This window comes from Oncorhynchus gorbuscha, unplaced genomic scaffold (genome assembly GCF_021184085.1).
Source record: "Oncorhynchus gorbuscha isolate QuinsamMale2020 ecotype Even-year unplaced genomic scaffold, OgorEven_v1.0 Un_scaffold_370, whole genome shotgun sequence".
In the NCBI taxonomy this organism is placed as follows: domain Eukaryota; kingdom Metazoa; phylum Chordata; class Actinopteri; order Salmoniformes; family Salmonidae; genus Oncorhynchus; species Oncorhynchus gorbuscha.
This window is the reverse complement of record NW_025745222.1, coordinates 349,424-370,298: the sequence shown is the minus strand read 5'-3', so window position 1 is coordinate 370,298 and position 20,875 is coordinate 349,424. Positions and strand designations below refer to the sequence as shown.

General features: G+C 46.9%; 1 protein-coding gene across 2 annotated transcripts in view; it reads left to right on the top strand.

Moving 5' to 3' along the window:
- LOC124018011 (WD repeat-containing protein 19-like) overlaps window positions 1–2,186 on the top strand; it is a 105,651-nt gene extending 103,465 nt beyond the window's left edge. For both annotated transcript variants that reach the window (XM_046333265.1, XM_046333266.1), the window contains 4 exons: window positions 56–179; window positions 659–735; window positions 1,047–1,166; window positions 1,815–2,186. In XM_046333265.1, coding sequence (XP_046189221.1) covers window positions 56–179; window positions 659–735; window positions 1,047–1,161 — 316 coding nt within the window. In that variant the 3' untranslated portion in view covers window positions 1,162–1,166; window positions 1,815–2,186. The remainder of the gene's footprint in view (window positions 1–55; window positions 180–658; window positions 736–1,046; window positions 1,167–1,814) is intronic.
- Window positions 2,187–20,875: the final 18,689 nt, after the last annotated feature.

Below are 20,875 nucleotides of genomic sequence, written 5' to 3'. Positions count from 1 at the left end.
CGCTCTGTCTCTCTCTCTGTCTCTCTCTCTAACTCTCTCTCTCTCCTTCCTCCAGTCGTCCAGACACCAGTGAGATAGAAGAGGAGACCACTCCTTGTCCATATTGTGGTTTCACGCTGCCCCAGTGTGAACTGATCTGTCCTGGCTGCAAGAACAACCTGCCCTACTGCATCGCCACGGTAACACACACACACACACACACACATAGGACATACACAGAGCACACACACACATATACCGCACACACACACACACCTGACTTTAGGACTAGGAGCTGTGCCATGGTGAATCAGTCAACCAATCAAAAATCTTAATAAACCATCACCTCTCTCTCTCTCTCTCTCTCTCTCTCTCTCTCTCTCTCCCCTCCCTCGCCCTCCGCTCCTCCTCACCCTCCTCCTCTTCCTCTCTCCCTCCCTCTCCTCCTCCTCCTCTCTCTCCTCTCCCTCCCTCCTCTCCTCCTCCCTCTTTCTCTCTCTCTCCTCTTCCCCCTCCTCTCCCTCTTCCTCTCTCTCTCCTCTCCCTCCTCTCCTCCTCCTCCTCCCTACCTCTCCTCCTACTCCTCCCTCTCTCTCCTTCCTCTCTCTCCTCCTCTCCTTCCTCTCTCTCCCTCCTCTTCCCTCTCTCTCCTCCTCCTCCTCCTCTTCTCTCTCTCTAGGGTCATCACATGCTGAAAGAGGATTGGTCAGTTTGTCCTCACTGTGAATTCCCTGCTCTCTACTCCCAGCTCATACTGTGAGTGGAACACACAGACACACAGACACACACACACACAGAGACACACACACACAAAAACACACACACAGAGACACACACGCACACAGAGGCTAAACATCTGTATTGTAGTGAAAGCCTCTTCTACTGTTGTAATATGGGCATGTTTCTCTGAACTGTGTGTGTGTGTGTGTGTGTGTGTGTGTGTGTGTGTGTGTGTGTGTGTGTGTGTGTGTGTGTGTGTGTGTGTGTGTGTGTGTGTGTGTGTGTGTGTGTGTGTGTGTGTGTGTGTGTGTGTGTGTGTGTGTGTGTGTGTGTGTGTGTGTGTGTAGACTGTTGGAGACAGATAGTGTGTGTCCCATGTGTTCCGAGACTCTGAGTGTGAACCAGGTGGAGAAGATGGATGACTGTTCCAGCTTCCTGCAGCCTGACCAATCAGAGCACTGATACAGGTAAACACACACACTGTTCCTGCAGCCTGACCAATCAGAGCACTGATACAGGTAAACACACACACTGTTCCTGCAGCCTGACCAATCAGAGCACTGATACAGGTAAACACACACACTTTTCCTGCAGCCTGACCAATCAGAGCACTGATACAGATAAACACACACACTGTTCCTGCAGCCTGACCAATCAGAGCACTGATACAGGTAAACACACACATTGTTCCTGCAGCCTGACCAATCAGAGCACTGATACAGGTCAACACACACACTGTTCCTGCAGCCTGACCAATCAGAGCACTGATACAGTTACACACACACTGTTCCTGCAGCCTGACCAATCAGAGCACTGATACAGTTACACATACACTGTTCCTGCAGCCTGACCAATCAGAGCACTGATACAGGTAAACACACACACTGTTCCTGCAGCCTGACCAATCAGAGCACTGATACAGGTCAACACACACACTGTTCCTGCAGCCTGACCAATCAGAGCACTGATACAGGTCAACACACACACTGTTCCTGCAGCCTGACCAATCAGAGCACTGATACAGTTACACACACACACACCATATGCCCACAAGTATGTGTGAATATTAAATGTGGTAATGGTTTTGTGAGACTGTTATTTGTGTGTTTTCCCAGAGATCTGTGGTGATGTGGCCTGGTGGTGTACTACATAGAGGACTGCTGCTGAGGGGAGGACGGATCGTCATAATGTCTGGAACGGAAACAATGGAAGCCATGTGTTTAATTACCTTCATTCCTCTCAGGACATTACCACGAGCCCGTCCTCCCGGATTAAGGACCTACCAACCTCCTGTGATAGGGGAACGGAAGCCAGTGACATAATCCACTCCTTCATGTTTCTCTTCCACCTGTTAAACTATTGATATAGACAGCTGTAGACCTCCTCCTCCTCCATGTTTCTCTTCCACCTGTTAAACTGTTGATATAGACAGCTGTAGACCTCCTCCTCCTCCATGTTTCTCTTCCACCTGTTAAACTGTTGATATAGACAGCTGTAGACCTCCTCCTCCTCCATGTTTCTCTTCCACCTGTTAAACTGTTGATATAGACAGCTGTAGACCTCCTCCTCCTCCATGTTTCTCTTCCACCTGTTAAACTGTTGATATAGACAGCTGTAGACGTCCTCCTCCTCCATGTTTCTCTACCACCTGTCAAACTGTTGATATAGACAGCTGTAGACCTCCATGTTTCTCTTCCACCTGTTAAACTGTTGATATAGACCTCCTCCTCCTCCATGTTTCTCTCCACCTGTCAAACTGTTGATATAGACAGCTGTAGACCTAGACTCCTCCTCCATGTTTCTCTACCACCTGTTAAACTGTTGATATAGACAGCTGTAGACCTCCTCCTCCTCCATGTTTCTCTTCCACCTGTTAAACTGTTGATATAGACAGCTGTAGACCTCCTCCATGTTTCTCTTCCACCTGTTAAACTGTTGATATAGACAGCTGTAGACGTCCTCCCTCCTCCATGTTTCTCTTCCACCTGTTAAACTGTTGATATAGACAGCTGTAGACCTCTCCTCCTCCTCCATGTTTCTCTACCACACCTGTTAAACTGTTGATATAGACAGCTGTAGACCTCCTCCTCCTCCATGTTTCTCTACCACCTGTTAAACTGTTGATATAGACAGCTGTAGAGACCTCCTCCTCCTCCATGTTTCTCTACCACCTGTTAAACTGTTGATATAGACAGCTGTAGACGTCCTCCTCCTCCATGTTTCTCTACCACCTGTTAAACTGTTGATATAGACAGCTGTAGACCTCCTCCTCCTCCTCCATGTTTCTCTACCACCTGTTAAACTGTTGATATAGACAGCTGTAGACCTCCTCCTCCTCCTCCTCCATGTTTCTCTACCACCTGTTAAACTGTTGATATAGACAGCTGTAGACCTCCTCCTCCATGTTTCTCTACCACCTTAAACCATGTTTGACCTGTTAAACTGTTGATATAGACAGCTGTAGACCTCCTCCTCCTCCATGTTTCTCTACCACCTGTTAAACTGTTGATATAGACAGCTAGTCCATGACTGTCAAACTGTTGATATCCTCCTCCTCCATGTTTCTCTACCACCTGTTAAACTGTTGATATAGACAGCTGTAGACCTCCTCCTCCTCCATGTTTCTCTGTTAAACTCCATGTCCTCCTCTCCTCCATGTTTCTCTACCACCTGTTAAACTGTTGATATAGACAGCTGTAGACCTCCTCCTCCTCCATGTTTCTCTACCACCTGTTAAACTGTTAAACTGTTGATATAGACAGATGTAGAGCTGTCCTCCTCCTCCTCCATGTTTCTCTACCACCTGTTAAACTGTTGATATAGACAGATGTAGACCTCCTCCTCCTCCTCCATGTTTCTCTACCACCTGTTAAACTGTTGATATAGACAGCTGTAGACCTCCTCCTCCATGTTTCTCTACCACCTGTCAAACTGTTGATATAGACAGCTGTAGACAGTTAAACTGATATAGACAGCTGTCCTCCTCCTCCATGTTTCTCTACCACCTGTTAAACTGTTGATATAGACAGCTGATATAGACCTGTCCTCCTCCTCCTCCATGTTTCTCTACCACCTGTTAAACTGTTGATATAGACAGCTGTAGTCCTCCTCCTCCATGTTTCCTCCATGTTTCTCTACCTCCATGTCAAACTGTTGATATAGACAGCTGTAGACCTCCTCCTCCTCCATGTTTCTCTACCACCTGTTAAACTGTTGATATAGACAGCTGTAGACGTCCTCCTCCTCCATGTTTCTCTACCACCTGTTAAACTGTTGATATAGACAGCTGTAGACCTCCTCCTCCTCCTCCATGTTTCTCTACCACCTGTTCAAACTGTTGATATAGACAGCTGTAGACCTCCTCCTCCTCCATGTTTCTCTACCACCTGTTAAACTGTTGATATAGACAGCTGTAGACCTCCTCCTCCTCCATGTTTCTCTACCACCTGTTAAACTGTTGATATAGACAGCTGTAGACCTCCTCCTCCATGTTTCTCTACCACCTGTTAAACTGTTGATATAGACAGCTGTAGACGTCCTCCTCCTCCATGTTTCTCTTCCACCTGTTAAACTGTTGATATAGACAGCTGTAGACCTCCTCCTCCTCCATGTTTCTCTACCACCTGTTAAACTGTTGATATAGACAGCTGTAGACCTCCTCCTCCTCCTCCATGTTTCTCTACCACCTGTCAAACTGTTGATATAGACAGCTGTAGACCTCCTCCTCCTCCATGTTTCTCTACCACCTGTTAAACTGTTGATATAGACAGCTGTAATGTTTCTCTACCACCTCCTCCTCCATGTTTCTCTACCACCTGTTTGTTGATATAGACAGCTGTAGACCTCCTCCTCCTCCCTACCACCTGTTAAACTGTTGATATAGACAGCTGTAGACGTCCTCCTCCTCCTCCATGTTTCTCTACCACCTGTTAAACTGTTGATATAGACAGATGTAGACCTCCTCCTCCTCCTCCATGTTTCTCTACCACCTGTTAAACTGTTGATATAGACAGCTGTAGACCTCCTCCTCCTCCATGTTTCTCTACCACCTGTTAAACTGTTGATATAGACAGCTGTATGACCTGTAAACCTAGACCTCCTCCTCCATGTTTCTCTACCACCTGTTAAACTGTTGATATAGACAGACGTCCTCCTCTCCTCCATGTTTCTCTACCACCTGTTAAACCTCCTCCTCCTCCTCCATGTTTCTCTACCACCTGTTAAACTGTTGATATAGACAGCTGTAGACCTCCTCCTCCATGTTTCTCTACCACCTGTCAAACTGTTGATATAGACAGCTGTAGACGTCCTCCTCCTCCATGTTTCTCTACCACCTGTTAAACTGTTGATATAGACAGCTTTAGACGTCCTCCTCCTCCATGTTTCTCTACCACCTGTTAAACTGTTGATATAGACAGCTGTAGACCTCCTCCTCCATGTTTCTCTTCCACCTGTTGAACTGTTGATATAGACAGCTGTAGACGTCCTCCTCCTCCATGTTTCTCTACCACCTGTATAGAAACTGTTGATATCCATGACAGTTAAACTGTAGACCTCCTCCTCCTCCATGTTTCTCTACCACCTGTCAAACTGTTGATATAGACAGCTGTAGACCTCCTCCTCCATGTTTCTCTACCACCTGTTAAACTGTTGATATAGACAGCTGTAGACCTCCTCCTCCTCCATGTTTCTCTACCACCTGTTAAACTGTTGATATAGACAGCTGTAGACCTCCTCCTCCATGTTTCTCTACCACCTGTCAAACTGTTGATATAGACAGCTGTAGACCTCCTCCTCCATGTTTCTCTACCACCTGTTAAACTGTTGATATAGACAGCTGTAGACCTCCTCCTCCTCCATGTTTCTCTACCACCTGTTAAACTGTTGATATAGACAGCTGTAGACGTCCTCCTCCTCCTCCATGTTTCTCTACCACCTGTTAAACTGTTGATATAGACAGCTGTAGACAGTTAAACTGTTGATATAGACAGCTGTAGACGTCCTCCTCCTCCTCCATGTTTCTCTCCACCTGTTAAACTGTTGATATAGACAGCTGTTCCTCCTCCTCCATGTTTCTCTACCACCTGTTAAACTGTTGATATAGACAGCTGTAGACCTCCTCCTCCTCCATGTTTCTCTACCACCTGTTAAACTGTTGATATAGACAGCTGTAGCTCCTCCTCCTCCTCCATGTTTCTCTACCACCTGTTAAACTGTTGATATAGACAGCTGTAGACCTCCTCCTCCTCCTCCATGTTTCTCTACCACCTGTTAAACATGTTAAACTGTTGATATAGACAGCTGTAGACCTCCTTCCATGTTTCTCTACCACCTGTTAAACTGTTGATATATGACTGTTAAACTGTTGATATAGACAGCTGTAGACCTCCTCCTCCTCCATGTTTCTCTACCACCTGTTAAACTGTTGATATAGACAGCTGTAGACCTCCTCCTCCATGTTTCTCTACCACCTGTTAAACTGTTGATATAGACAGCTGTAGACCTCCTCCTCCTCCATGTTTCTCTACCACCTGTTAAACTGTTGATATTGATACCACCTGTTAAACTGTTGATATAGACAGCTGTAGACCTCCTCCTCCTCCATGTTTCTCTACCACCTGTTAAACTGTTGATATAGACAGCTGTAGACCTCCTCCTCCTCCATGTTTCTCTACCACCTGTTAAACTGTTGATATAGACAGCTGTAGACCTCCTCCTCCTCCATGTTTCTCTACCACCTGTTAAACTGTTGATATCAGCTAGACCTCCTCCTCCATGTTTCTCTACCACCTGTTAAACTGTTGATATAGACAGCTGTAGACCTCCATGTTTCCTCCTCCTCCTATGTTTCTCTACCACCTGTTAAACTGTTGATATAGACAGCTGTAGACCTCCTCCTCCTTCCTCCTCTACCACCTGTCAAACTGATATGATATCCATGACAGTTAAACTGTAGACACTGTTAAACTGTTGATATAGACCTCCTCCTCCATGTTTCCTACCACCTGTTAAACCATGTCCATGTTTCTCTACCACCTGTTAAACTGTTGATATAGACAGCTGTAGACCTCCTCCTCCATGTTTCTCTACCACCTGTTAAACTGTTGATATAGACAGCTGTAGACCTCCTCCATGTTTCTCTACCACCTGTTAAACTGTTGATATAGACAGCTGTAGACCTCCTCCTCCTCCTCCATGTTTCTCTACCACCTGTTAAACTGTTGATATAGACAGCTGTAGACCTCCTCCTCCATGTTTCTCTACCACCTGTCAAACTGTTGATATCCATAGACCTCCTCCTCCTCCATGTTTCTCTACCACCTGTTAAACTGTTGATATAGACAGCTGTAGACCTCCTCCTCCTCCTCCATGTTTCTCTACCACCTGTTAAACTGTTGATATAGACAGCTGTAGACCTCCTCCTCCATGTTTCTCTACCACCTGTTAAACTGTTGATATAGACAGCTGTAGACGTCCTCCTCCTCCATGTTTCTCTACCACCTGTTAAACTGTTGATATAGACAGCTGTAGACCTCCTCCTCCTCCATGTTTCTCTACCACCTGTTAAACTGTTGATATAGACAGCTGTAGACCAGCCTCCTCCTCCTCCATGTTTCTACCACCTGTTAAACCACCTGTACCACCAAACTGTATGATATATGACCACCTGTTAAACTGATATAGAGCGTCCTCCTCCTCCATGTTTCCTACCACCTGTTAAATGATATAGACAGCTGTTCCTCCTCCATGTTTCTCTACCACCTGTTAAACTGTTGATATAGACAGCTGTAGACGACCTCCTCCTCCTCCTCCATGTTTCTCTACCACCTGTTAAACTGTTGATATAGACAGACCTCCTCCTCCATGTAGACCTCCTCCTCCTCCTCCATGTTTACCACCTGTTAAACTACCACCTGTCAAACTGTTGATATAGACAGCTGTAGACCTCCTCCTCCTCCATGTTTCTCTACCACCTGTTAAACTGTTGATATAGACAGCTGTAGACCTCCTCCTCCTCCATGTTTCTCTACCTCCTGTTAAACTGTTGATATAGACAGCTGTAGACCTCCTCCTCCTCCATGTTTCTCTACCACCTGTTAAACTGTTGATATAGACAGAAACTGTTGTAGAGACCTCCTCCTCCTCCATGTTTTTCTCTGTTAAACTGTTGATATAGACAGCTGTTACTTAAACTTGATATAGACAGCTCCTCCTCCTCCATGTTTCTCTACCACCTGTTAAACTGTTGATATAGACAGCTGTAGAGCGTCCTCCTCCTCCTCCATGTTTCTCTACCACCTGTTAAACTGTTGATATAGACAGCTGTAGACCTCCTCCTCCTCCTCCATGTTTCTCTACCACCTGTTAAACTGTTGATATAGACAGCTGTAGACCTCCTCCTCCATGTTTCTCTACCACCTGTCAAACTGTTGATATAGACAGCTGTAGACGTCCTCCTCCTCCATGTTTCTCTACCACCTGTTAAACTGTTGATATAGACAGCTGTAGAGTCCTCCTCCTCCATGTTTCTCTACCACCTGTTAAACTGTTGATATAGACAGCTGTAGACCTCCTCCTCCATGTTTCTCTTCCACCTGTTGAACTGTTGATATAGACAGCTGTAGACGTCCTCCCCTCCATGTTTCTCTACCACCTGTTAAACTGTTGATATAGACAGCTGTAGACCTCCTCCTCCTCCATGTTTCTCTACCACCTGTTAAACTGTTGATATAGACAGCTGTAGACCTCCTCCTCCTCCTACCACCTCCATGTTTCATGTTTCTCTACCACCTGTTAAACTGTTGATATAGACAGCTGTAGACCTCCTCCTCCATGTTTCTCTACCACCTGTCAAATGTTGATATAGACAGCTGTAGACCTCCTCCTCCATGTTTCTCTACCACCTGTTAAACTGTTGATATAGACAGCTGTAGACCTCCTCCTCCATGTTTCTCTACCACCTGTCAAACTGTTGATATAGACAGCTGTAGACCTCCTCCTCCTCCTCCATGTTTCTCTACCACCTGTTAAACTGTTGATATAGACAGCTGTAGACCTCCTCCTCCATGTTTCTCTACCACCTGTTAAACTGTTGATATAGACAGTTAAACTGATATAGACTGTATCCTCCTCCTCCTCCATGTTTCTCTACCACCTGTTAAACTGTTGATATAGACAGCTGTAGACCTCCTCCTCCATGTTTCTCTCCACCTCCTCCTCCTCCATGTTTCTCTACCACCTGTTAAACTGTTGATATAGACAGCTGTAGACCTCCTCCTCCTCCATGTTTCTCTACCACCTGTTAAACTGTTGATATAGACAGCTGTAGACTGTAGACATCCTCCTCCTCCTCCATGTTTCTCTATAGACAGCTGTAGACCTCCTCCTCCTCCATGTTTCTCTACCACCTGTTAAACTGTTGATATAGACAGCTGTAGACGTCCTCCTCCTCCATGTTTCTCTACCACCTGTTAAACTGTTGATATAGACAGCTGTAGACCTCCTCCTCCATGTTTCTCTACCACCTGTCAAACTGTTGATATAGACAGCTGTAGACCTCCTCCTCCTCCATGTTTCTCTACCACCTGTTAAACTGTTGATATAGACAGCTGTAGACCTCCTCCTCCTCCATGTTTCTCTACCACCTGTTAAACTGTTGATATAGACAGCTGTAGACCTCCTCCTCCTCCCATGTTTCTCTACCACCTGTTAAACTGTTGATATAGACAGCTGTAGACCTCCTCCTCCTCCATGTTTCTCTACCACCTGTTAAACTGTTGATATAGACAGCTGTAGACCTCCTCCTCCTCCTCTCTCCATGTTTCTCTACCACCTGTTAAACTGTTGATATAGACAGCTGTAGACCTCCTCCTCCATGTTTCTCTACCACCTGTCAAACTGTTGATATAGACAGCTGTAGTCCTCCTCCTCCATGACCACCTGTTAAACTGTTGATATAGACAGCTGTAGACCTCCTCCTCCTCCATGTTTCTCTACCACCTGTTAAACTGTTGATATAGACAGCTGTAGACCTCCTCCTCCTCCTCCATGTTTCTCTACCACCTGTTAAACTGTTGATATAGACAGCTGTAGACCTCCTCCTCCTCCTCCATGTTTCTCTACCACCTGTTAAACTGTTGATATAGACAGCTGTAGACCTCCTCCTCCTCCATGTTTCTCTACCACCTGTTAAACTGTTGATATAGACAGCTGTAGACCTCCTCCTCCTCCTCCATGTTAAACTCTAGACCTCCTCCTCCTCCACCACCTGTTAAACTGTTGATATAGACAGCTGTAGACCTCCTCCTCCTCCATGTTTCTCTACCACCTGTTAAACTGTTGATATAGACAGCTGTAGACCTCCTCCTCCATGTTTCCTCCTGTCAAACTGTTTCTCTACCTCCATGTTACCACCTGTTAAACTGTTGATATAGACAGCTGTAGACCTCCTCCTCCTCCATGTTTCTCTACCACCTGTTAAACTGTTGATATAGACAGCTGAATCCTCCTCCTCCATGTTTCTCTACCACCTGTTAAACTGTTGATATAGACAGCTGTAGACCTCCTCCTCCATGTTTCTCTACCACCTGTTAAACTGTTGATATAGACAGCTGTAGACGTCCTCCTCCTCCATGTTTCTCTTCCACCTGTTAAACTGTTGATATAGACAGCTGTAGACCTCCTCCTCCTCCTCCATGTTTCTCTACCACCTGTTAAACTGTTGATATAGACAGCTGTAGACCTCCTCCTCCTCCTCCATGTTTCTCTACCACCTGTCAAACTGTTGATATAGACAGCTGTAGACCTCCTCCTCCTCCATGTTTCTCTACCACCTGTTAAACTGTTGATATAGACAGCTGTAGACCTCCTCCTCCTCCATGTTTCTCTACCACCTGTTAAACTGTTGATATAGACAGCTGTAGACCTCCTCCTCCTCCTCCATGTTTCTCTACCACCTGTTAAACTGTTGATATAGACAGCTGTAGACCTCCTCCTCCTCCTCCTCCTCCATGTTTCATGTTTCTACCACCTGTTAAACTGTTGATATAGACAGCTGTAGACTCCTCCTCCTCCTCCATGTTTCTCTACCACCTGTTAAACTGTTGATATAGACAGCTGTAGTTTCTCTACCACCTGTTAAACTCCTCCTCCTCCATGTTTCTCTACCACCTGTTAAACTGTTGATATAGACAGCTGTAGACCTCCTCCTCCATGTTTCTCTACCACCTGTTAAACTGTTGATATAGACAGCTGTAGACCTCCTCCTCCTCCATGTTTCTCTACCACCTGTTAAACTGTTGATATAGACAGCTGTAGACGTCCTCCTCCTCCATGTTTCTCTACCACCTGTTAAACTGTTGATATAGACAGCTGTAGACCTCCTCCTCCTCCTCCATGTTTCTCTACCACCTGTTAAACTGTTGATATAGACAGCTGTAGACCTCCTCCTCCTCCATGTTTCTCTACCACCTGTTAAACTGTTGATATAGACAGCTGTAGACGTCCTCCTCCTCCATGTTTCTCTACCACCTGTTAAACTGTTGATATAGACAGCTGTAGACCTCCTCCTCCTCCATGTTTCTCTACCACCTGTTAAACTGTTGATATAGACAGCTGTAGACCTCCTCCTCCATGTTTCTCTACCACCTGTCAAACTGTTGATATAGACAGCTGTAGACGTCCTCCTCCTCCATGTTTCTCTACCACCTGTTAAACTGTTGATATAGACAGCTGTAGACCTCCTCCTCCTCCATGTTTCTCTACCACCTGTTAAACTGTTGATATAGACAGCTGTAGACCTCCTCCTCCATGTTTCTCTACCACCTGTTAAACTGTTGATATAGACAGCTGTAGACAGCTGTAGACATCCTCCTCCTCCTCCATGTTTCTCTACCACCTGTTAAACTGTTGATATAGACAGCTGTAGACCTCCTCCTCCATGTTTCTCTACCACCTGTTAAACTGTTGATATAGACAGCTGTAGACCTCCTCCTCCTCCATGTTTCTCTACCACCTGTCAAACTGTTGATATAGACAGCTGTAGACCTCCTCCTCCTCCATGTTTCTCTACCACCTGTTAAACTGTTGATATAGACAGCTGTAGACCTCCTCCTCCATGTTTCTCTACCACCTGTTAAACTGTTGATATAGACAGACCTCCTCCTCCTCCATGTTTCTCTACCAGATAGACAGCCTCCTCCTCCTCCATGTTTCTCTACCACCTGTTAAACTGTTGATATAGACAGCTGTAGACTCTACCACCCTCCTCCTCCTCCATGTTTCTCTACCACCTGTTAAACTGTTGATATAGACAGCTGTAGACCTCCTCCTCCATGTTTCTCTACCACCTGTCAAACTGTTGATATAGACAGCTGTAGACCTCCTCCTCCATGTTTCTCTACCACCTGTTAAACTGTTGATATAGACCTAGACCTCCTCCTCCATGTTTCTCTACCACCTGTCAAACTGTTGATATCTGAATCCATGTTTCTCTACCACCTGTTAAACTGTTGATATAGACAGCTGTAGACCTCCTCCTCCTCCTCCATGTTTCTCTACCACCTGTTAAACTGTTGATATAGACAGCTGTAGACCTCCTCCTCCTCCATACCACCTCCTCCTCCTCCATGTTTCTCTACCACCTGTTAAACTGTTGATATAGACAGATGTAGACCTCCTCCTCCAAGTTTCTCTACCACCTGTTAAACTGTTGATATAGACAGCTGTAGACCTCCTCCTCCATGTTTCTCTACCACCTGTCAAACTGTTGATATAGAAAGCTGTATACATCCTCCATGTTTCTCTACCACCTGTTAAACTGTTGATATAGACAGCTGTAGACCTCCTCCATGTTTCTCTACCACCTGTTAAACTGTTGATATAGACAGCTGTAGACGTCCTCCTCCAAGTTTCTCTACCACCTGTTGAACTGTTGATATAGACAGCTGTAGACCTTAATTAATGTCGATGATGTTTTTTTTTAAACGACGATGTTAAAATATGAATATTAAATATATTTTTGCTCTTGTGGAGGAGTTTGACTGTCTGAAATGTTACAAAGTTAACAATGAATATAGTCCATAGAGATGGATAGAGGACTCATCTTTGTATCTGTACCATAGAGCACAACAGTGGAGGTGTCATAATACCCATAACACCTAGCGGTCAGACCTGTCCACCATTCAATCATTCAAATGTATTTATAAAGCCCTTTTTATATCAACTGATATCTCAAAGTGCTGTACAGAAACCCAGCCTAAAACCCCCCAAAAGCAAGCAATGCAGGTGTAGAAGCACGGTGGCTAGGAAATACTCCCTAGAAAGGCTGGAACCTAGAAAGAAACCTAGAGAGGAACCAGGCTATGTTAGGTGGCCAGTCCTCTTTTGGCTGTGCCGGGTGGAGATTATAACAGAACATGGCCAAGATGTTCAAATGTTCATAAATGACCAGCAGGGTTAGATAATAATAATCACAGTGGTTGTAGAGAATTCAGCAAGTCAGCACATCAGGAGTAAATGTCAGTTGGCTTTTCATAGCCGATCATTCAGAGTTAGAGACAGCAGGGAGAGAGTGTGTTGAAAACAGCAGGTCCGGGACAAGGTAGCACGTCCAGTGAACAGGTCAGGGTTCCATAGCCGCAGGCAGAACTGTTGAAACTGGAGCAGCAGCACAACCAGGTGGACTGGGGACAACGAGGAGTCATCAGGCCAGGTAGTCGTGAGGCATGGTCCGAGGGCTCAGGTCCTCTGAGAAGAGAAAGAGCGAATTTGAGAGTGCATACTTAAATTCACACAGGACACCGGATAAGACAGGAGAAGTACTCCAGATATAACAAACTGACCCTAGCCCCCCGACACATAAACTACTGCAGCTTAGACAGGAGGGGTCGGGAGACACTGTGGCTCCGTCCGACGATACCCACGGACAGGGCAAGCCAGGCAGGATATAACCCCACCCACTTTGCCAAAGCACGGTCACCACACCACTAAAAAGATATCTTCAAACCACCAACTTACTACCCTGAGACATGGTCGAGTATAGCCCTTGAAGGTATCCCCCACGGCACGAACCCGAGAGGGGCACCAAACCTGGACAGGAAGATCAAGATCACGGCTTTTTCAAGAGAGGCTTTATTACTGCCACTTTTAGTGAGCTTGGTACACATCTGGTGTGTTACGCGGAGTGGAACAGGGGAACCCAAGAGCATTCTCAGACGAGGAGACTGGGATGAAGTAACCAAGGTTATTTATTGAAACACAGGGGGGAGATGGAGGGGTGGGACAGGTCAGGTCCGGAGGCTGAGGCTGGAGCGAGAGGGGTTGGGACAGGGTGAGGTCCGGAGGCTGAGGCTGGAGCGAGAGGGGTTGGGACAGGAACCAGGTCCGGGAGGCTGAGGCTGGAGCGAGAGGGGTTGGGACAGGATAAGCAGGTCCGGAGGCTGAGGCTGGAGCGAGAGGGGTTGGGACAGGATAAGCAGGTCCGGAGGCTGAGGCTGGAGCGAGAGGGGTTGGGACAGGATAAGCAGGTCCGGAGGCTGAGGCTAGGGGTTGGGAAATCAGGTCTGTAGGGAAATCCAAGGGAGTAGTAGAGTGGGGAATCCAGGACAGAGTAGCAGGATGATGAGACGTGGGACTGGAGACAGGGACCAGAGTCAGAGAGGGCAGAACTGTAGCGGAGAGGAAAACTGTGTCAGGTAAGGAAAACAGGCACAACAGGATCTGAATAGTAACAAACTGCTAGAAATGTAGACTGACTGAGCAGAGATTACGATCTGGCAGCATGGAAGTGGCAGGACTGAGTATTAGTAGGGGTATTGGTTATGGAACAGGTTGCAGCTGGTGGGAATCTGTTCTGACTCCAGCACACCTGTCTCCAACCACACACAGAGAGAGAGAGAGAGAGGGAAAGAGCACTGGGGGAGGTGGAAGGTCAAGGAGACACGGGATGAGCAGATGTGACACAATGGATAGGATGGCCAATAGGATGCCCAAGCACTTTCAGTAGTTTAGTTGGAATAGGGTCCAGTAGGCAGCTTGAAGGTTTAGAGGCCATTACTATTTTCATGAATGTGTCACTTGAGTGTCTCACTTGATCCTAGGTCCTGGCAGAGTTGTGCAGACTCAGGATAACTAAGCTTTGGAGGAATACGCAGATTTAAAGAGGAGTCCGTAATTTTCTTTCTAATGATCATGATCTTTTCGTCAAAGAAGTTCATGAATTTATCACTGCCGAATTGAAAACCTTCCTCTCTTGGGGAATGTTGCTTCTTCGTTAGCTTTGCAACCGTATCAAAAATACATGTTGGGTTGTTCTTATTCTCCTCAATTAAGTTGGTAAAATAATAGGATGATCGATCAGCAGTAAGGGCTCTTCGATAATTCACGGTACTGTCTTTCCAAGCTAATCGGAAGACTTCCAGTTTGGTGTGGCGCCATTTCAGTTCCAATTTTCTGGAAGCTTGCATCACGGCTCGGGTATTTTCTATATACGAGGGAGCAAGTTTCTTATGACAAATGTTTTTTGTTTAAAGGGGTGCGACTGCATCTAGGGTATTGTGCAAGGTTGCATTTAGTTCCTCAGTTAGTTGGTTAACCGATTGTGGTACTCTAACATCCTTGGATAGGCGGAGGGAGTCTGGAAGGGCATCTAGGAATCTTTGGGTTGTCCGAGAATTTATAGCATGACTTTTGATGATCCTTGGTTGGGGTCTGAGCAGATTATTTGTTGCGATTGCAAACGTAATAAAATGGTGATCCGATAGTCCAGGGTTATGAGGAAAAACATTAAGATCCATAATATTTATTCTACGGGACAAAACTAGATTCAGGGTATGACTGTTGACTGGGTTGACATTTGGGGGGTGGGTTGAAAATTGCTATCATAAGTGTTAGCAACGCGTCCGCCTTTGCGGGGTATATAGTCTCCCCCCTTTGCGGGGGATATAGTCTCCCCCTTTGCGGGGGATATAGCCTCCCCCCTTTGCGGGGGATATAGTCTCCCCCCTTTGCGGGGGATATAGTCTCCCCCCTTTGCGGGGGATATAGTCTCCCTCCTTTGCGGGGGATATAGGCTCCCCCCTTTGCGGGGGATATAGCCTCCCCCCTTTGCCGGGGATATAGCCTCCCCCCTTTGCGGGTGATATAGTCTCCCCCCTTTGCGGGTGATATAGTCTCCCCCCTTTGCGGGGGATATAGGCTCCCCCCTTTGCGGGGGATATAGTCTCCCCCCTTTGCGGGGGATATAGTCTCCCCCCTTTGCGGGGGATATAGTCTCCCCCCTTTGCGGGGGATATAGGCTCCCCCCTTTGCGGGGGATATAGGCTCCCCCCTTTGCGGGGGATATAGGCTCCCCCTTTGCGGGGGATATAGGCTCCCCCCTTTGCGTGGGATATAGTCTCCCCCCTTTGCGGGGGATATAGTCTCCCCCCTTTGCGGGTGATATAGTCTCCCCCCTTTGCGGGGGATATAGTCTCCCCCCTTTGCGGGGGATATAGTCTCCCCCCTTTGCGGGGGATATAGTCTCCCCCCTTTGCGGGTGATATAGCCTCCCCCTTTGCGGGGATATAGCCTCCCCCTTTGCGGGTGGGGGATATAGGCTCCCCCTTTGCGGGGGATATAGCCTCCCCCTTTGCCGGGATATAGCCTCCCCTTTGCGGGTGATATAGTCTCCCCCCTTTGCGGGTGATATAGTCTCCCCCCTTTGCGGGGGATATAGGCTCCCCCCTTTGCGGGGGATATAGTCTCCCCCCTTTGCGGGGGATATAGCCTCCCCCTTTGCGGGGATATAGCCTCCCCCCTTTGCGGGTGATATAGTCTCCCTCCTTTGCGGGGGATATAGGCTCCCCCCTTTGCGGGGGATATAGCCTCCCCCCTTTGCGGGGGATATAGTCTCCCCCCGGGGGATATAGTCTCCCCCTTTGCGGGGGATATAGGCTCCCCCCTTTGCGGGGGATATAGGCTCCCCCCTTTGCGGGGGATATAGGCTCCCCCCTTTGCGTGGGATATAGTCTCCCCCCTTTGCGGGGGATATAGTCTCCCCCCTTTGCGGGGGATATAGTCTCCCCCCTTTGCGGGTGATATAGTCTCCCCCTTTGCGGGTGATATAGTCTCCCCCCTTTGCGGGGGATATAGTCTCCCCCCTTTGCGGGGGATATAGTCTCCCCCCTTTGCGGGTGATATAGTCTCCCCCCTTTGCGGGGGATATAGTCTCCCCCCTTTGCGGGGGATATAGTCTCCCCCCTTTGCGGGGGATATAGTCTCCCCCCTTTGCGGGTGATATAGTCTCCCCCCTTTGCGGGTGATATAGTCTCCCCCCTTTGTGGGTGATATAGTCTCCCCCCTTTGCGGGTGATATAGTCTCCCCCCTCCAGGAGGAGAGGCCTGATTTAACACTTTTCAGTCTGGCGAATCACGTGTTTCAGTGATTGGTCATGTTTCTGCCAGGCCAATCACGTGTTTCAGTGATTGGTCATGTTTCTGCCAGGTCAATCACGTGTTTCAGTGATTGGTCATGTTTCTGCCAGGCCAATCACGTGTTTCAGTGATTGGTCATGTTTCTGCCAGGACAATCACGTGTTTCAGTGATTGGTCATGTTTCAGTCAGGCCAATCACGTGTTTCAGTGATTGGTCATGTTTCTGTCAGGCCAATCACGTGTTTCAGTGATTGGTAATGTTTCTGCCAGGTCAATCACGTGTTTCAGTGATTGGTCATGTTTCAGTCAGGCCAATCACGTGTTTCAGTGATTGGTCATGTTTCTGTCAGGCCAATCACGTGTTTCAGTGATTGGTCATGTTTCTGCCAGGCCAATCACGTGTTTCAGTGATTGGTCATGTTTCTGTCAGGCCAATCACGTGTTTCAGTGATTGGTCATGTTTCTGCCAGGTCAATCACGTGTTTCAGTGATTGGTCATGTTTCTGCCAGGCCAATCACGTGTTTCAGTGATTGGTCATGTTTTTGCCAGGTCAATCACGTGTTTCAGTGATTGGTCATGTTTCTGTCTGGCGAATCACGTGTTTCAGTGATTGGTCATGTTTCTGCCAGGTCAATCACGTGTTTCAGTGATTGGTCATGTTTCTGCCAGGCCAATCACGTGTTTCAGTGATTGGTCATGTTTTTGCCAGGCCAATCACGTGTTTCAGTGATTGGTCATGTTTTTGCCAGGCCAATCACGTGTTTCAGTGATTGGTCATGTTTCTGTCAGGCCAATCACGTGTTTCAGTGATTGGTCATGTTTCTGTCAGGCCAATCACGTGTTTCAGTGATTGGTCATGTTTCTGCCAGGTCAATCACGTGTTTCAGTGATTGGTCATGTTTCTGCCAGGCCAATCACGTGTTTCAGTGATTGGTCATGTTTCTGTCAGGCCAATCACGTGTTTCAGTGATTGGTCATGTTTCTGCCAGGCCAATCACGTGTTTCAGTGATTGGTCATGTTTCTGCCAGGCCAATCACGTGTTTCAGTGATTGGTCATGTTTCTGCCAGGCCAATCACGTGTTTCAGTGATTGGTCATGTTTCTGCCAGGCCAATCACGTGTTTCAGTGATTGGTCATGTTTCTGTCAGGCCAATCACGTGTTTCAGTGATTGGTCATGTTTCTGTCAGGCCAATCACGTGTTTCAGTGATTGGTCATGTTTCTGCCAGGTCAATCACGTGTTTCAGTGATTGGTCATGTTTCTGCCAGGCCAATCACGTGTTTCAGTGATTGGTCATGTTTTTGCCAGGTCAATCACGTGTTTCAGTGATTGGTCATGTTTCTGTCTGGCGAATCACGTGTTTCAGTGATTGGTCATGTTTCTGCCAGGTCAATCACGTGTTTCAGTGATTGGTCATGTTTTGCCAGGCCAATCACGTGTTTCAGTGATTGGTCATGTTTTTGCCAGGCCAATCACGTGTTTCAGTGATTGGTCATGTTTTTGCCAGGCCAATCACGTGTTTCAGTGATTGGTCATGTTTCTGTCAGGCCAATCACGTGTTTCAGTGATTGGTCATGTTTCTGTCAGGCCAATCACGTGTTTCAGTGATTGGTCATGTTTCTGCCAGGTCAATCACGTGTTTCAGTGATTGGTCATGTTTCTGCCAGGCCAATCACGTGTTTCAGTGATTGGTCATGTTTCTGTCAGGCCAATCACGTGTTTCAGTGATTGGTCATGTTTCTGCCAGGCCAATCACGTGTTTCAGTGATTGGTCATGTTTCTCCAGGCCAATCACGTGTTTCAGTGATTGGTCATGTTTCTGTCAGGCCAATCACGTGTTTCAGTGATTGGTCATGTTTCTGCCAGGCCAATCACGTGTTTCAGTGATTGGATTGGCCAATCACGTGTTTCAGTGATTGGTCATGTTTCTGCCAGGCCAATCACGTGTTTCAGTGATTGGTCATGTTTCAGTCAGGCCAATCACGTGTTTCAGTGATTGGTCATGTTTCTGTCAGGCCAATCACGTGTTTCAGTGATTGGTAATGTTTCTGCCAGGTCAATCACGTGTTTCAGTGATTGGTCATGTTTCAGTCAGGCCAATCACGTGTTTCAGTGATTGGTCATGTTTCTGTCAGGCCAATCACGTGTTTCAGTGATTGGTCATGTTTCTGCCAGGCCAATCACGTGTTTCAGTGATTGGTCATGTTTTCTGTCAGGCCAATCACGTGTTTCAGTGATTGGTCATGTTTCTGCCAGGTCAATCACGTGTTTCAGTGATTGGTCATGTTTCTGCCAGGCCAATCACGTGTTTCAGTGATTGGTCATGTTTTTGCCAGGTCAATCACGTGTTTCAGTGATTGGTCATGTTTCTGTCTGGCGAATCACGTGTTTCAGTGATTGGTCATGTTTCTGCCAGGTCAATCACGTGTTTCAGTGATTGGTCATGTTTCTGCCAGGCCAATCACGTGTTTCAGTGATTGGTCATGTTTTTGCCAGGCCAATCACGTGTTTCAGTGATTGGTCATGTTTTTGCCAGGCCAATCACGTGTTTCAGTGATTGGTCATGTTTCTGTCAGGCCAATCACGTGTTTCAGTGATTGGTCATGTTTCTGTCAGGCCAATCACGTGTTTCAGTGATTGGTCATGTTTCTGCCAGGTCAATCACGTGTTTCAGTGATTGGTCATGTTTCTGCCAGGCCAATCACGTGTTTCAGTGATTGGTCATGTTTCTGTCAGGCCAATCACGTGTTTCAGTGATTGGTCATGTTTCTGCCAGGCCAATCACGTGTTTCAGTGATTGGTCATGTTTCTGCCAGGCCAATCACGTGTTTCAGTGATTGGTCATGTTTCTGCCAGGCCAATCACGTGTTTCAGTGATTGGTCATGTTTCTGCCAGGCCAATCACGTGTTTCAGTGATTGGTCATGTTTCTGTCAGGCCAATCACGTGTTTCAGTGATTGGTCATGTTTCTGTCAGGCCAATCACGTGTTTCAGTGATTGGTCATGTTTCTGCCAGGTCAATCACGTGTTTCAGTGATTGGTCATGTTTCTGCCAGGCCAATCACGTGTTTCAGTGATTGGTCATGTTTTTGCCAGGTCAATCTGTTTCAGTGATTGGTCATGGTCCGAATCACGTGTTTCAGTGATTGGTCATGTTTCTGCCAGGTCAATCACGTGTTTCAGTGATTGGTCATGTTTCTGCCAGGCCAATCACGTGTTTCAGTGATTGGTCATGTTTTTGCCAGGCCAATCACGTGTTTCAGTGATTGGTCATGTTTTTGCCAGGCCAATCACGTGTTTCAGTGATTGGTCATGTTTCTGTCAGGCCAATCACGTGTTTCAGTGATTGGTCATGTTTCTGTCAGGCCAATCACGTGTTTCAGTGATTGGTCATGTTTCTGCCAGGTCAATCACGTGTTTCAGTGATTGGTCATGTTTCTGCCAGGCCAATCACGTGTTTCAGTGATTGGTCATGTTTCTGTCAGGCCAATCACGTGTTTCAGTGATTGGTCATGTTTCTGCCAGGCCAATCACGTGTTTCAGTGATTGGTCATGTTTCTGCCAGGCCAATCACGTGTTTCAGTGATTGGTCATGTTTCTGTCAGGCCAATCACGTGTTTCAGTGATTGGTCATGTTTCTGCCAGGCCAATCACGTGTTTCAGTGATTGGTCATGTTTCTGCCAGGCCAATCACGTGTTTCAGTGATTGGTCATGTTTCTGCCAGGCCAATCACGTGTTTCAGTGATTGGTCATGTTTCTG